General features: G+C 34.1%; 4 protein-coding genes across 15 annotated transcripts; 2 read left to right on the plus strand and 2 right to left on the minus strand.

Annotated features, from left to right (window-relative positions):
* Window positions 1-270: 270 nt before the first annotated feature.
* LOC104793024 (F-box protein At2g41170-like) lies at window positions 271-2,322 on the minus strand. Its single transcript, XM_010519302.3, has 5 exons — window positions 1,388-2,322; window positions 1,183-1,262; window positions 928-1,100; window positions 746-817; window positions 271-657 (listed from the first exon to the last, which is right to left on the minus strand). Exons 1-5 carry the CDS (start codon window positions 1,979-1,981, stop codon window positions 470-472), a joined length of 1,107 nt encoding a protein of 368 aa, XP_010517604.2. The 5' UTR covers window positions 1,982-2,322; the 3' UTR covers window positions 271-469.
* LOC104793025 (uncharacterized) lies at window positions 2,302-4,580 on the plus strand. Of its 12 annotated transcripts, none has more exons than XM_087454703.1 (5): window positions 2,302-2,453; window positions 2,712-3,094; window positions 3,886-3,942; window positions 4,088-4,239; window positions 4,335-4,580. In XM_087454703.1, exons 2-5 carry the CDS (start codon window positions 3,017-3,019, stop codon window positions 4,348-4,350), a joined length of 303 nt encoding a protein of 100 aa, XP_087310829.1. In that variant the 5' UTR covers window positions 2,302-2,453; window positions 2,712-3,016; the 3' UTR covers window positions 4,351-4,580. The 12 variants fall into 12 exon arrangements, 2 of the variants coding, with proteins under 2 accessions (XP_087310829.1, XP_087310830.1); XM_087454704.1 differs by having other exon boundaries at window positions 4,088-4,154; XR_769169.3 differs by lacking the exon at window positions 2,302-2,453 and adding an exon at window positions 3,675-3,780 and having other exon boundaries at window positions 2,717-3,094.
* A 4,115-nt stretch (window positions 4,581-8,695) lies between these two features.
* Window positions 8,696-9,829, plus strand: LOC104793027 (sigma factor binding protein 2, chloroplastic). The gene has a single exon (XM_010519304.3). The coding sequence runs from the start codon at window positions 9,132-9,134 to the stop codon at window positions 9,573-9,575; it is 444 nt and encodes a 147-aa protein (XP_010517606.1). The 5' UTR covers window positions 8,696-9,131; the 3' UTR covers window positions 9,576-9,829.
* A 2,027-nt stretch (window positions 9,830-11,856) lies between these two features.
* LOC104793028 (amino acid transporter AVT1A) lies at window positions 11,857-15,107 on the minus strand. Its single transcript, XM_010519305.3, has 11 exons — window positions 14,464-15,107; window positions 14,071-14,333; window positions 13,781-13,995; window positions 13,637-13,660; window positions 13,356-13,536; window positions 13,038-13,257; window positions 12,797-12,932; window positions 12,533-12,698; window positions 12,374-12,417; window positions 12,203-12,265; window positions 11,857-12,096 (listed from the first exon to the last, which is right to left on the minus strand). The coding sequence occupies exons 1-11, from the start codon at window positions 14,646-14,648 to the stop codon at window positions 12,001-12,003; spliced, it is 1,593 nt and encodes a 530-aa protein (XP_010517607.1). The 5' UTR covers window positions 14,649-15,107; the 3' UTR covers window positions 11,857-12,000.
* Window positions 15,108-15,692: the final 585 nt, after the last annotated feature.

The following is a 15,692-nucleotide window of genomic DNA, read 5'->3' on the forward strand; positions in this document are numbered from 1 at the left end:
GTTACACACAACAAAAAAAATTATGCTATCATTTAGACAACTATTAGACCATCTCTAATTTACATCTTTATTTTATTTTTTTTAAATAGTGTGATTCTAAAATAAAACATTATATTTTATAATGTATTACTCTATTTTCAACTTTAAAATAAAGTTAGTGTTAAAAAAAATAGAATTAAAAATACAATTACTCTAAATATAGAACAATTCTATCATTTTCTCTATTTTAGAATAAAATATAAAAAAAAGAAATTGGAGCAAATGCTAATCTATAATAAAGTTAAATCTAAAATAAATTAAAGTTATTAAAATTTTAACTATAAAATAGTTGGGGTTGGAGATGTCTTGCAACTTCCAAAACCAAACAACCTTTAATTACAATAATCCAAAAAATATATTGAAAAACTGATATTATTAACAAACTTAAATATATTTAAAAAAATCATAAAAAAAAAAAAAAACACTAGTACTATTCCAAGGATTGTGATGGCCACAATCGCTTCCACGTAGAAACCTCATCCTCCGTACCCAATTTCTTCACTCCGCCGTAGAAACCATCGTCTTCATTTCCCGTCTCACGGTGTTCCTTCCTGTTAATCACCGTCCTGCTCCACGGCGACTCCGGTCTGAATTGTCTGAACTCCATCACCACATTCTCTGCCGAAACAGATATTAGTTTCCTTTGTTTCTTTCTTCCACAGTTAAAACAAATCGAAAAGACATAAAAATTTGTTAAACTTATTACCGTCAGTGTGGCAACGGCAATTCTCTTCTCCGTCGCAGTTTTGCTGATGACCCACGATTCCAAACCACCATCCTACGCCGCAAAATTAAAGAAAAAAACCCACCAAAAAAAACATCAGACGAATTTGATAAAAGAATTAAAGAACAAAAAGTTGTTTTTTTGGGGGAAACAAGAACAGAGACCATAAGGGAACTCTTTGGTTCTTCGCCACTGGATCTCGAAATGGTCTCCGGGTCGAAGTCCGTGCAAACTATCTGACACGTGTAGATCACGTGACTTTGTGTCCACTTGAGACGGTCTCAGCCTCTGCCACGTCACCTTTTCCTCCGCCGCTCGCCGGCCATGCGCCGAGTATCTAATGCAAAAAAGGAGAAAAAAATACTCAAAAATTTAATCAGAAAAATCTAAGATATGTTCTTATATAAAAAGATACTTACTTTGCTTGAAATGTATCAGTCTTGAAATCGTATCTGATCTTAGCATCGTAACAAGACATCATGAATCCAACATGTCCGTTCTGAGACCAAACAAGCAAAAAAATTCGATTTCCAAATTTAGTAATCAGAAGACCGAATCAGTCTAATGGGTAACCCTAAAACCCTATAAAGGTGAAATCTTTCACGTCTTTTGTTTCATAATTACCTCGTGGTTGTAGACTTGAGCAGGGAACCAAAACTTGCCATTTTCAAGATTCGAGTACCAATACATAACAGAGTCGATGGGTGCGAAGTATGATGAGCCTCTCTTGTCACAGCCGTGGTTTGAACTTAACCATGAAAAAGGTTTAAGACTCGCAACAAACCTCGATCTCCAGTTTGGTTTACTACTGCTTTGATTTGAACTTCTGAGACATCTCATTAACGTTGCGACATGAGATTTCCACTCTTGTGTCGCTGCATCACCCATCAGTCTTCCCCATTTTGTCTCCATATGCTTCTGCCATAGATGATCGCTGACACATTTGTCTCTCAGCTCAGAGCATACACAAGCCGTAGCACATAGCTCGGATGGAGAGAGCTTCTCTAAAATGCAGTCTAAAGTTAAGTCTGGCAAATCCAGAAGAGACATTTTGTTTTCATCTTCTTGATTCTTCTTCGCTTCTGTTCTCCGTAGTAGTGTTCTTAACAAATTACGATCGATAATGCTTCTTGCAAGCCAAGAAACTATGAGTAAGAGTAACACACAAATCGTGTTGGGGAAACAAAACGAAAAGAAAGTGAGGTACTTTGTCTCCATTGAGAGCAAGAAACGAGGGAGGAACTCTGAGAGAACAGAGAGAGAGAGAGAACTGAGGGAGATTAACAAAAAAAAAGTTCTTTTGCCTTTTTGGGGTTATTCACACGCGCAATTCAAGAGGAGCTGTCGCATGGAGTCACGCTTTGTGTGTTTGTCTGATTTTTACAAGTAGTAGTAGTACGAAGCAACGAAGCTTGAAGTTGAGGCCACTATATCAGCGGAGAGACAATTAAGAAAGAAAAAAAAAGAACACTAAAGAGACATGGTGTTGTGAACAATAATAATGAGTTTTAAGGGTTTGTAAAAAGATTCTGTTGTGAGGCTATTAAATTTCAAGAAGTGCAACATTAAATTGGGTGAGCACTAAAAATACAGTTAGGGGTAGGTGGAGTAAAGGCAGAACTAATAACGTTTGTTAAGCCAATAATAAGACTTCAGTGACAATACCATGAGAAGATTTTATATAGAGAAAGTGATCTTAGACCATCATTACTGGCAGTTCTTTTATCGATACTCTTATTAAAAAATAATAAAAAGAAGAGAGAGAAGAGGATAAAAGAGAGAAACGTTCCTTGGCAGAGTAATCTGAGAACCGATACTCTCAACAAACAAAACAGGTGTCATCTGTTTAGTGGAGCAGATTTAAAAGATAAATAAATAATAATAATTTGTAAAAAAGTTAATTTATTTTTATTTTTTGAGGAACGATTAGGGGGTTACTCGAGTAAAGATGCTCTTAGGTCATCTCCATCATCTCCATCGAAGATCCTTAAAGATATCTTATGAGTATCTTAGCTCAAAAAAAAAGAAAAAAAAAAATCAAAACTGCCAAATACACTTAGCATCGACGCTTAGATAAGTGACTCTAGCATCCTTTAGAACCAACGACGTGTCAGCATATTGTTGGCTATATTTTTTAACAAAAGAAAAAAATAATTACCCTATCTCATTCTCATCTCTCTCTCGTCTTTTTCTGCAGTGACAAACTTTTTTGAAGCGGAGGAGGAAGTCTGAGAAGGAAACGGCCTGAAGTTTATGCTTGAGAAATCTGTGAACAAGGGTGATGCTTCTACTGTGTTAAGTTACAGAGGGTTATCAAATTCAACGGCGGAGGTGTGTCCGACTTTTTTTTCCTTGTTTCAGTTTTGATGGGTTTGATGGATTTGTTTGTGTTGGATCGTGTTTGGATGGGGTTATTGTTAGATGAAATAGGTTATTTTGCAAGTTACAACCACATGATCCATTGAATTGAGCCTAAGATATTAGGAATTGAAGTAACTGATAAATAGAGTGTGAAATTGGGATGAAGATTTTTTCTGAATGTCAATAAAGTTTAATCGGTTACACTAGCTGGATTAGAGGGTTTGTTGGGTCTCTTAATCGGTTACACTTCTACCCATGATTGTAGAAACTGGATTTCCACAATGAATTTGTTTATGGGGGAAAACAAATTCAGTAAAGTAAACTCTCTAGAAAACCGATCTAAATTTTGATATTAGAGGAAAGGGAATTGATCTTGAAGAATTAGGGTTTCTATTGCTAAGAACAAGAAGAGAACTGAATAATTGTCTTCAATAATCGATGTTTTACAATGGAGAAGTCTCTCCCTCTTTATACATATTCATAGATCGCATAATATATTAACTTTCCTTATCAGACGAACTGAAATAAGGAAGGTTGTTTTATCTCTTAGATCGGCCGTCGGGCGAAGTGGAAGTCGGTTCTTCACCCTCGAGGCTGGGCTTCCTCTATCCGAATTGGACTTAAATGACCTAATTGAGTTCTTAACTGGATTCCCAGTTAAATAACCAAATTGTCTTTCTGGTTTAGTTCGGTATGTTGAGGGTGCTAAATCCCGCACCAACAATGATCATTGATTTTCTTGTATCTGTTGATTGAAACAGTGGCTCGGTCTAGACAAAGAACTGAAGAAGCTTGTGGTTGACACAACTGCCAATCAAGTAAATTATCTATGATCTATAAATGCGATATCTTTACTTTGGTGTTAAGTGATTGGTTTTTGTTAATATAGTCTCTCTGTCGTAAAACATTGTTTTGGTTTAAAATAAGAATCTGGTTTTTTGATAAGTTTGTTATCTTGTTTAGTTTTATATGATTTACACAGAGAGACTATGTGAGGAAGTGTTGATTAATTTAAGGCATATCGGTGGAGGTAACTTTTCTACATCCATACGTCTTTGGACATCGTCAAGACACTGTGATTTATATCTTCCCTTATCTTGTTCCCTTTATGAAATGTAATCATTTTGAACTTTGAAGTTTGTTTAAAATTTAGAAATGGTTTAAGAAATGGTTTTGTTCGTTGTTTAACAAGGGTCGTTTTAAATGGCAGCCGGGGACGCAGTTGAGCATCGACACTCCTACTAAATCTATAGGGAACACAGACAATGGACTGATGAAGAAGCTGAAAAAGTTTGGTGGACTTGCTATGTCTCTAGGAAATGGAAATCCTGAAACTGGTACAGATGAACATAACTTTTCAAAATTAAAATTAATCATTTTGTAATCTATTTTTAATATGTTTTATGTCATGTTTGTTTAAACTTTTATTGAATGCAATATTTTTAAGTTTTTAAAAGTATACAAGTCTTATAAATTTTAACTAAATACCAAATAATTTACAATTACAAAGAAAATTATTTTTAAGAACCTCAAATTTAACAACCTTCAATGGACCTATGAAATGTTAAAGTTTCTTAAGAAGTTCTTAATTTCATTTTTATTCAAAATTAAGAATAAAATCTGTTTTAAGATAATTTCATTACAACCTTTGATGGAGGTACTCTTATAGAGTTTATGTCGTGCGTGACAGCTGGCGATCGATTTTAGATCGATCCAATTCAATCATAAAGCAGCTACTCAGATCAACAAGATCGAACGAGGGAAAAATGTATTGAAACCGTAAAACACCTTCCCAACTACTTTATTTTGTTTTGTTTTGTCCGTAGCCTAATTCAACCAAACTTTCCAACTACTTTGTACAAAAACATTTAAAAGATTATGAAACGATTAGTTGGTTTATCGATCTATCCAAATAATCTTAAAAGGTCTTAAAGCCAAAAATCTCACGAAACCAAATAGTCCAATACCACCGACTTGGTCAACTCCTTTTTGGTAATTCAACTTAAGTGAAGTGGACTATACGACAATTGTAGTTGATAAGGTTTGAAAGATGATAATTGTGTCTCTAAATTTCCAAAACTAAAATTCCTAAGGGTGAATCGCACCAAGTCACACGATCCCAAACCAATTCCCTAAACATTCGATGCCTTGAAAAATTTAGGAACTCTTACCTGCACTCACGATCACCAGTCAGGCCTTACTATCCCAAGTTCCCAACAGTGAGCAAAATGATCAAAGAGAAATGGATAAAACAAGGGGAAAAAAGTACAGTATAAGTTACATGAATGTTTTAAGTTTACATACTTAAGAAGAGCTCACTGTAATATATATTAGTATTATGTAACAAAACTAGTTTTATTAGAAAATATATACATTTATATTTAAATAATATTTTTATTTTGTTATGGTAAATATGTATTTGGGTTACATTATTCATATAAAAGGGGGACAAGCCTCCATTGTAAACTTTCGAGAGACAAAATGATCAAAACATCTCTTCCAGATCTTTTATGGTATCAAGCTAATGTTTTCAGGGTTTGTATAAATTTATTTCAAAATAGTAGAGCATCTCTTCCAAATCTTTTACGTTTTTTCTTTTTGTTTTTTTGCTTTTCCACTCTATTACTGCATCATGGAACGAATAGTTTTAGGTAAAAGCATAGAAGAGCCGACTTCACTTATTTGAATTACCAAAACCGAGGCTGACTCCATATTCATCTACCAAGAGACTCCTCCCCAAAATTCGGAAACTGGGGAGAAAAGGGAACATTTGCTTTGAAATAAGATAATTCAAAACAAAAAATTGGGTACATTCAAGCATTGGACGAGGACTTGCTTTTGGAGTTTGGTCCAGTGGGCTTCTCATATTTGTCTTCTTATAAAACACGGATTTGGAGAATCGTTCATGAAGACGGTTGTGTAAGCGTTGCTTTTAGGATTTGGATTTTGGAATATGGTCCCAATGGACTTATCTTTTTCTGTGAGAATAAAAAGACTTGATTACCAAAACATAAACATACAAACATACAGAATTACAGAGATTTTGTCTATTATTATAAACTTATATATAAAAAAATGTCGGAAATAATTATAATAAGTAGAAAAACGTATAAAATAATTTTCACAATGGCATGTCAACAAAACTCATTATTAGATCTCTATAAAATTAAACTATGTATATTTTTATTTCAAATGTCGGAAAATATATATTTGTATTTCTAATAGCTTACAAAAGATATCTTGAATCTCTTTCTAAACTATTTTTGTTTTGTTTTTAAGTTCACAAATATGTGTAAGAAATTGAGAAATTGTAAAAACACCACACTTTAACAAATAACAAACGTAAAAAATGTATATCTATGTGATGATCAATACAACATCTAGATCAAAGATGAATTCAGTATCGTATGCTCTACTAGAAATAACAGAGAAATTTTAGCCCAAAAAAAAAAAATAACAGAGAAAAAATGAAGTGGTTTGAGGATACGTGTAAATGGATATCTTCGTGGACAATAATAACTCCATAAAATACGTATCTAATCTACTTGATAGATCGTCTCGGAAGAAGTCAGTCGTTTGGATCCGTTTACTTTCAAAGTCAACACACGTACGTGTTTTTAGGATAATGCAACCACGAATACGTTTTTTTAAACTTTTTGGTGTCCAAACATTTTTTTTTTGTTTGGTCGTTACTCGTTATTGTCCAAACCTTTTTAAATCACCAATTTCTTCGGTGGTTATATGGTGTTATTGCAGTTTCTGTAATTGTGCCAAAACTAATTAATTCATGGCCATTAACATAGTCGGTCATTAGTCTCAACTAAGCTACGTACAGAGATTGGTAAAGAAGGTGTCGCCGACAAATTTAAAATTATTTTGGTACAACTTCTATAATGGTTATTGAGAAAGTTAGATTCGTTTATTTTGTAAGATTCATAATTATAAGATGTGATATAGTTTGCTTTTGCGAATATTGTGATATGAATTTCGTTACATTGTTAATGCTTTTTTTTTCCTTAATGAAATGGGACCGAGGCATACTCGTACGTCTCTATTGGAAGGAGGGTATTCCTATTTTGTTCACGGGGAAAAAAATGATAGCCTCTCGTAATATAAGATATTTGTTTCAACTTTTATGAACATCGAGTAAAGTCGTATTTGGAATTATATTATGTGTCACGAAAATATGAAAGACTCTCTATCTACGTACACGTGACTTGACTTATTTGTTGAAGATCAATATGGTCAAGTTCGATGTTTTTTAAAGTACTAAGAATTTGTCGGAGCTTACGATAACGTTCTTCTGATTAGTGAACTAACACCTAAAACAATTATCTTAGAATCTACTGTAATATTATACGATGATTAAACCTGTCAACTTTTTGATCAAAACGAAATAAAAATTAGGAGTTTTGGGAGGGGCAATACGAGGGCCCTCACTAATAATAATACATAGACCGATGTCAAGAGCTAAACCTTTTAATTAGGACAGACCACCGCACATACCGCAGTGCTACCTCTCGTCCCACTTGTCCACATGGACCCCTTTTGCTTTCATTTCTATCAATTATTTTTTCAATTAAAAACTTTTTCGTATTAATTTTTTGAGTTTTCTACTCATACAATACATGAATACATTACTTTCCGATAGCATCATTGACATTATGTTGTTAAATACGTAATAATATATGTATATGCTAATAAATTTCTACCAAATAACACTTTTTGTTGGAGTCGGCAAATGGAAAGTGTCCCCAATAAAGTAATTAAAAATCGAGATTAGGTGCTAAAATAATTAAATATTAACTTCAAATTTTAACATAGAAACCAACAACCTGTTTCTTCTAAAATGGGACTAAAATCGAATAAACTATAAATCACCAGTTAGATCTATATTCCGTGCTCAACAATTGAGTTGACTCTTTAAACCATGAAAAACGATTGGAGTTGACTCTAATAGAATGACTTATCACTTTTCCAGTTTTCGTACGTAAATATAACATATTATTGTTTATCATTATCAAACATATAATAATTTACACAATGGTTAGTTTTCGTTTTTTGGTAGGAAGTTTTTGTTTTTTGTTGTTGACAACTTAAGTAGTTAGAAGTTTTTTTTTTTTTGGGATCATATTTGTGTTAATCACTATGGTTAAGTAGCATCGTCAATAGTTCCCGCGAAGGTTAGTTATTTTTTTTTTCAGTTAGAATTAAGTTGGTGATGAGATCATTATCGTCGGGACAAAAGTGACGTCATGGCGTCTATACGTCTACCTCACCGATCTTGACGTGGCCTTCTCTTAGGTACCCTGATGACTTATTAGCCGACGGCGGCTTTCACTTTAACTTCTTCTCATATATCTTCCATCACCGATTGTTTTGGCGCGTGACAAACACGTCCGGGGAAATCATTCTAATTATTTTAACTCGAGATTTTAGATATTGGTATACAACATTTTTGAGATGTCCAAAATATTGATTGATTGATCTAAACCCATTTGATTAAATCATTATACCACTGAAACGTCCTAATACGATATAGTCCACACTAGTCAGTCTCCCGACAATATATTCTAGGGTTTCTTTGGTTCAAGTCCAACAATTTTCCAATCAGAAAGAGTAATAAATCACACTTGTTTTTGTTTTTTTTTTTGGTTTTTATAAATCACACCAGTTAAGAATTAAGATCATGGAGAAACTTAGGGTGAAGAAACTTAGGAACAAGTCATACATACTTATATGTATTATGAAAATACACACACACGCGCCGTCGGCTATCAGCAGATGAGGAGGATTCAACTCGGACTCAATGCCATTTAATTTCTTTTGTTTGCATCTTCTCTCTTCCCTATCTTCGCTGTAATTTCCACTCTCCTTCCAAAACAGTAAAAAAAAAAAGTTTATTGTATATATATTATAAATTGGGCTACAACAAAGATAAGCTCATCCACATCTAATTTTTTTTTTCCTCTCTTACAAACACAAACAAAAGGAACTAATAAAGAAGATGGATCAGTCATCATCGACGTTGCTCATTAACCGGAGAAAGTCATCATCGTCTCCGACGAGGATACCACCGAAGCAAAAGAGGAAGTCAACGACGACGACGACTACGAACAAACCTATTAAAGTCCGTTACATATCAAATCCTATGAGAGTCGAGACTTGTCCTTCTAAGTTCAGAGAGCTCGTTCAAGAACTCACCGGTCAAGACGCCGCTGATTTACCACAGGAACCCACCACTTTCCCGGTCGAAGAAAATCTCCACCGTCCATGTGAGTCGTCGGAGATGAACTCTGAGCCGTTGGATGGAGGAGGGATCCGTGAGTATTATTCACCGATGGATGATGATGAAGTGTTTAATGCTCCGCAGATGTCGGCAAGTCTTTCTGGGTTTTTCTCCTCTGGTTTTTACAATGTGAATGCTTTAGGAAGCATTGGTTCTCTCTGAATCCAAGAAAAAAAAAAAAAAAAACAATTCTTATTACAAAAATACTATGTAAGTTTCCACACTGAAACACATGAAGAAGCAATCATCTAGTATAGTTTTAGGGTTTTTTCATCGAAACCTATATATAGTTGCTAGCTTGGTGAATTAATTTCGTTTGTGAGTACGTAGAGATACATATAGCAAATTACTGTGGTCATTTCAATCATTTGTTTGTTTTTTTAATATATAATAATCAAAAACCTTATCAGGTGATTTATATTTGTGTAAATATATAAAGTAACATATCAAATTCCCAGTTTGGTGGTAATAATTTTTGTGATCATCAGTTTGATCTCCCATGTAGTAAATTAAATGATCACATATGGAAACAAAAAAATACAACCATATAGAGCTTTTATGTTATCACGGACTTTAGTAGAACATTTGGATAGATGTTTGATGTATCCCTTTTGATTTTTTTAATTTATTTTTTGGATTTTGGAAGATAATTTTGGTTGACCCCATCTCTATATAATAGAGCTACGCAATAATACATTTATTTTCGATTATTTTTTAATGATACAAGAATTTTGTTATATTTTCTTAATATTTAATACTGTATTTTTTAAAAATAAAATTTGATACAGTATTTAGTAGAGGTCACATTAATGTATTTTCTGAATATGTTTTATGTAAAATATATATAAACCAAAGGCAAACGCAGTATACATATTTTGTTCAGTATGTATGTTTTGTGCATGTTTCGCATTTGCCTTAATACAATCTACAAACAATATCTGACGGTAATATTCATCTGATACGAACAACATTATTAAATGGAAACAACAACTTCAGTTTGAACTGTGGATTTTTTTAATGGTAGTTTCACTATTGTGATGTCTTAAATTGCAAAAATATTTAACGTTTCACAGGTTTAAAAAGTTTCTGTACGATTGTGATTTGCGAGGCTATGGTTCGATATAAAGAAAAAAATCCCAGCGATATATGAGACAGCCTCTTTGAATTCAAAATAGTATTTCTAATCAAATGGTTAAACATCAGCTAAGAAAAAGCTTAATTATCTCTTTTGAGTTCTTGACCAAAAAGATGACCAAACATTTTGACGCTTGTTTCGCACGGCCAATATACCGTTTTCAATTGTCAACGAGAAATGACACATTAATATATAATTTATTTTCTGTATGTTTACTTGTCACCATCTATTTTATTACTGGTTAAGAAATCTAGTTTTGTCATCGAATTAATAGTCAATAAAGGTATATGGACCAAAAGGTCCAAAACGTTTTGCCTATTTTTTCATTACAGTATTTTTTTTTTAAGATGAGATCATCTACAGACCTCGATCTATACTAGTTTTCTGTCGAATTATCGTGATTGAATAGTTAGTCCGGAGTGCTACTTGGTGAATGAATATCTATACTTTCATATTTTTCTTGTGATACTGGAAATAATTTGAATCAGCAAATCTCATCCTTCCCTAATTCTTTTCTTTAAGGCTATAAATGAGATGCCTTTTGACACATTTTTATTTTTGTGCAAACACTTATAGGCAAATTATTTTCAAAAGTTTTACCATACCATATTTAATTCTCACTATATTATCCAGTTTTGTTTCTAAATATGTCTCCTTAATAGTATTTGTTTCTTAAGATATGATGTATAACAAATTTAGTGAGTATTGTGAAACACTGAGCAGGACCGACAAACCTCAAGTCTCGTAACTTCCTTCCACTTAGTCATGTCGGTGACGACGAGACGGGAGATATTTGGGGTCTGGCCGTCTAGGATTAAATTACTAAATGGACGATACTATATAATTACTACAATATGCTTTTTTACTACAATATGCTTTTTTTTGTTTTTTTGAACAAACTACTACAGTATGCATGGTTCTATATATATTCATGTGAAATCTTCTAAAAGCTGTTCTTTAACTTCTTTCCGTTGGCTTTGCTTATTATATTTTTCCCGATAGTTCCAATAAATTTTGACCGACTCTTTTTCCATGAAATATTTATTTTTCTTCATGTTTGATAACTAAGAAATCCCGGGATGTCGAAAATATGATTTACCCCAAATTTTCAAAAATGTATTTTGTAAGAAATCTATATTATTTGTTTTTAAGAAATAAAAACATCATTGATTTGTGTTGTTGTGCATGTCTTTGTTAAATAGGCGTGCTCATTATTACCTATATGACTATATCTAAACATGAGAACTGAAGGATGCTCAGAAAAAAAATGAAGAGATACACAAAAATACGAAGCAAACATAAAACTACTATCAGAAAGCAAACCTTTCACTAGTTTTATTGACTTTAAAATCCAAATTAATAATCTTAATCAGGGGACTTATTAGCTTCAACCAAAAAACATTCAACTCAAAGAAAAGGAGAGAAACTATGGGGCTTTGTCTTGGAGTTTCTTCATTGATAGTTCCTAATGATCTTTGCAACCGAAGAGTATGTCCCCAAGGTCCCACTTATCACCCCAATGGCCACAATTATCGAACTCAGAATCATCTGTATCATAAAGAATCAATCCATATACAAAAAAAACTTATCAGTCCCCAAATAACTTCAAGAAGTTGAGAAGAAGATGACACCAAAAATGCTGAAATTACATTACCTGTGTTCTTGTAGCTTTGTTCCCCATTATCTTTATGAAGCATAGAGCTGGCATTACTATTGCCTGAATCATACAGATATTTATGAGAAATAATTAAGAGTTTTGATCCATGAATGTGTTTCTTGATAGATATTAATCAATAGGGAGAGGGGAGTGATGATGAAAACTAACCACGAGTATACTGAGAAGAGATCCAATAAGAGCCATCACAAGACCTATGTGGAAAAATCAACCAATTGCAAAAGAAAACAAAAATGAGTCTTGAGACAATTAAGGAGCATTCCGAGTAAAAAAAACCAAAACCTGTCTAGCTTGGCTTAATGTTCTTACCAAAGAATGGGATAAGGAAAGCAGAACAAACAGAGGAAGCAACGAGTGCTGTTCTTAGAATAAGAAAGCACCATATGTTCTCAGACATTCTTAGGGGTAATAGTTCTTCTATACTCCTAGCAAGTGGATTCATCAGGAGAGCGTACTTAGTAAACGGACTCACAACCTGAGAATAGAATAAAACAGAACGAAGAAGGAGTTTTAGAGTAAAATGAAACCTCCAAAGATTTATGGAAAGAAACAAAACCGGTGTTGGTTTCTAACCGTAGTCCACTGTGCCACTTTTGAGAAAAACTGATCTTGTGGCATGTTTAGTGTAATCTGAGATAAGGTGGCTTCACCAAACATAAGATAACCCATGACTGCAACTCCTCCATATATCAAAACACATAAAATGAAACTGCAACATAGCCATAACAAAAAAGAATCATTAGTAGTTTTAGAATAGGATTGAGAAAAAAACATCAAAAGCTAATATAAGAAGAGTGATGTTTTTGGTATTTACGTTGTGATCACTGCTTTGTTGAATTTGGTTTTATCAGCCATGGATTGGTATATATTTGGGAACACAGAATGGCCTGAATAGCAAAATCCATAGATACCAATAGCAAACGGTATCCCGTTCAGTTTCACAGCTTTCCCGGTGTGATGAAACCCAATTCCCCCCGTTGTACCGAGGAAGAACACGCTTACTGCTATCAAAACGGTTGCAATAACTCCACCAGCTATGTCATCACAAGAAGAAAAAGTGAACTGATTCAAGATTCTTGACTAAAAGGAATCAATTCTATCAAGAAAAGAAAAAGCAGTTGATTGAGTGTACCTGAGAGGTAGGAAATGATGCGGAGGTCCTTCAACCAAACAGTTGGCAGAACAATGAGAGCAGTTAAGATTCCAAATAAATGTTTAGAGTCAATATTGATACCAAGCCAATCCAAGGATGTACCAGGGAATAGCCCGGTAAGGTTATCCCCTTCCAAAATGATGAATTCAACACAATATGACTACAAAAAAGTGGACACAGATTCTAGTAAGTTCAAACAGAAACAAGCTTGCTTTAGATCCATGAGTTTTTAATTTGGTAACAGAAAGATCTTCACTTACATAGAGTTCTGTGTACAATAGCATCTGCACAACAAAACACAAAAACAATCGCAGAGACCATAAGAAACTATGATTCTATAGCTGCAGGAGCAAATGCAAAAAACAGAACAGCTGATCCAAATCTCTAAAACCAAAACAACTTACACAGATAAGAATACGACCATATATCCCAAAAGCTGCTTCTCCAATATCAGGATAAGTGATAATACCAGTTTTGTTCTCGAAACATTCTTTCATCAGAGTAGCAGTGTAACAACAGATAACAGCAAATAAGAGAAGAATCACCATACTAGCCCAACCAGCTTCTTTCACTGTAAAAGGTGTTGAGAGAAGTCCAACTCCAGCCATTACATTAATAGCTGCAACCAACAAATACAGAGTTTACACATATTTTGCTGATAAGCCCAAGAAATCATAATCATTTTGTAATTTACCATTGAAAATGGTTTGAGTGAAGCTGCAACCATAGCCACCAAGGGCTATTTCATCAGCAAAGGAGCCTTTATGAGACCAAACTGATTGTGTAGCTGAGGCTTTGTCAGATTCTTCAGTCCTCTGAGGGAGCAAAGGTGCTTTTGATCCAACATCTAATTGACTTCCTAGATTACTTCTGCTCGCTCTATAGAAACTCGGAGGATTACTCCTCACAGATCCGAAGATCGGTGATGCAGCAATCGTGTATGAATCAGTCGTTTCCCTAAAAAAAAAAAAACAGAACCAATCAAAATTACAGAATCACATAAAAACAAGTTGTGTCATCTGTGTTCATCATTACATGATCTCCCTCAAGATTCGAGCTTTACGAAGAGAATGTAAGAAAGAATTACCGAAAGCTTTGAGGCCATTGAACCTGGGAGATGAAAGGTTCATCGTTGTCGTCGTCACGATCAGCATCACCAGGAAGATCTCCGAGATCGCTTTGATCAGTTTCACTGTCGTTCTCGTACTTGCTGCTCTCTTCTAGATCTTCATCGTCTTCGAACATAAACACGGTCTTTTTCTCCTTATCCATGTTTCTTGAAACAAACCTTCACCTAATAATAATCGATCCTACCGAGAGTAGCATGTATCAAGAAGAACCCAACAAGAGAATAAAAATCTCACAAAAAAGGAAAAATATATATTTTGGATTGATGTTTTTGGTTACAGAGAGTGTGAGCGGGTGGGGGTTCGAGAAGTTTGCAGAGAGAGAGGTGGCTAATAGTGAAGGCTAAGTTTTCGAGAAGCCTGGACACAATTGTCCGTTTTTTTTGTTTTTTTGTTTTTAAGGGATAATATTTCTTTTTTGATTTTTATTTTTTAGAGGGATTTTGTGATTTCATTTGCTCTCTCTCTCTCTGTTCGCGAGTTGATTGCCTTGTTATAAGGCGGGAAGTGCTGACGTGGTGATGATAGAGATTAGAGAAAAGTGATCAGAGTTGAGTTCAACGTTTTGTTTCGTCGATGACAAGTGTTGCGTTTGCGATTGTTCGGTCCTGTCCGTCCGGATGGATGTGTTTGCCGTAGCCGGTTTACAACGTGTTAACCATTTTTTTTTCTTTTTTTTTTTTCATCAACGTGTTTCAAACCTATTGATAAACAAAATATAAATCATTATCCGTTCGTTACCATGGAGTATTTATTTTAACTATCCGTGCAATTACTTTTCTTACTTTCTTTCACGAATAATTACTACCATGAATGATGAATGGTGCTGGATTCTTAGGTTTAATACTTGCTTAGAACTCATTCGTTGTTCTAAATCTAAATGTCCCGCAAGAGTCCAAAGATAAATATGTGAGTGACTCAAAGTCGACGAGGGAATGGGGGTGTAAATGTCTATCGTGTCAGCTAAAACATAGAAATACGTTATCTCTCTGTGCTGTCATGTGTAGTTTCTCCAAGTGTCCTACTTCCATATGCTCATTTCCAAATCTAATCTAATTTTTAGCCTTTTTTAATTTTCTTTAACACAAATGTATTTTTATTTTGGTCAATGATCTATGATGTGTTTTTAATGAAAAGATCTCTCCATGCCTTTTCCACCTTGATATTTTGCTAAACTGGATCATCAACA

Source organism: Camelina sativa, chromosome 6 (assembly GCF_030686135.1).
Source record: "Camelina sativa cultivar CO46 ecotype springtype chromosome 6, ASM3068613v1".
In the NCBI taxonomy this organism is placed as follows: Eukaryota; Viridiplantae; Streptophyta; class Magnoliopsida; order Brassicales; family Brassicaceae; genus Camelina; species Camelina sativa.

Excerpts from the sequence above, each read along its gene's own strand:
- LOC104793028 (XM_010519305.3), bottom strand. The coding sequence starts at position 14,648 with ATGGATAAGGAGAAAAAGACCGTGTTTATGTTCGAAGACGATGAAGAT. Across the intron at positions 12,418-12,532 it reads TTTCCTTATCCCATTCTTTG|GTCTTGTGATGGCTCTTATT; the intron begins GTAAGAACATTA and ends TTTTCCACATAG. Across the intron at positions 12,097-12,202 it reads ACAAAGCTACAAGAACACAG|ATGATTCTGAGTTCGATAAT; the intron begins GTAATGTAATTT and ends TTTATGATACAG.
- LOC104793024 (XM_010519302.3), bottom strand. The coding sequence starts at position 1,981 with ATGGAGACAAAGTACCTCACTTTCTTTTCGTTTTGTTTCCCCAACACG. Across the intron at positions 818-927 it reads AACCAAAGAGTTCCCTTATG|GATGGTGGTTTGGAATCGTG; the intron begins GTCTCTGTTCTT and ends TTTGCGGCGTAG. Across the intron at positions 658-745 it reads TTGCCGTTGCCACACTGACG|AGAATGTGGTGATGGAGTTC; the intron begins GTAATAAGTTTA and ends CTGTTTCGGCAG.
- LOC104793025 (XM_087454703.1), top strand. The coding sequence starts at position 3,017 with ATGCTTGAGAAATCTGTGAACAAGGGTGATGCTTCTACTGTGTTAAGT. Across the intron at positions 3,095-3,885 it reads TATCAAATTCAACGGCGGAG|TGGCTCGGTCTAGACAAAGA; the intron begins GTGTGTCCGACT and ends TGATTGAAACAG. Across the intron at positions 3,943-4,087 it reads TTGACACAACTGCCAATCAA|TTTTATATGATTTACACAGA; the intron begins GTAAATTATCTA and ends TATCTTGTTTAG.
- LOC104793027 (XM_010519304.3), top strand. The coding sequence starts at position 9,132 with ATGGATCAGTCATCATCGACGTTGCTCATTAACCGGAGAAAGTCATCA.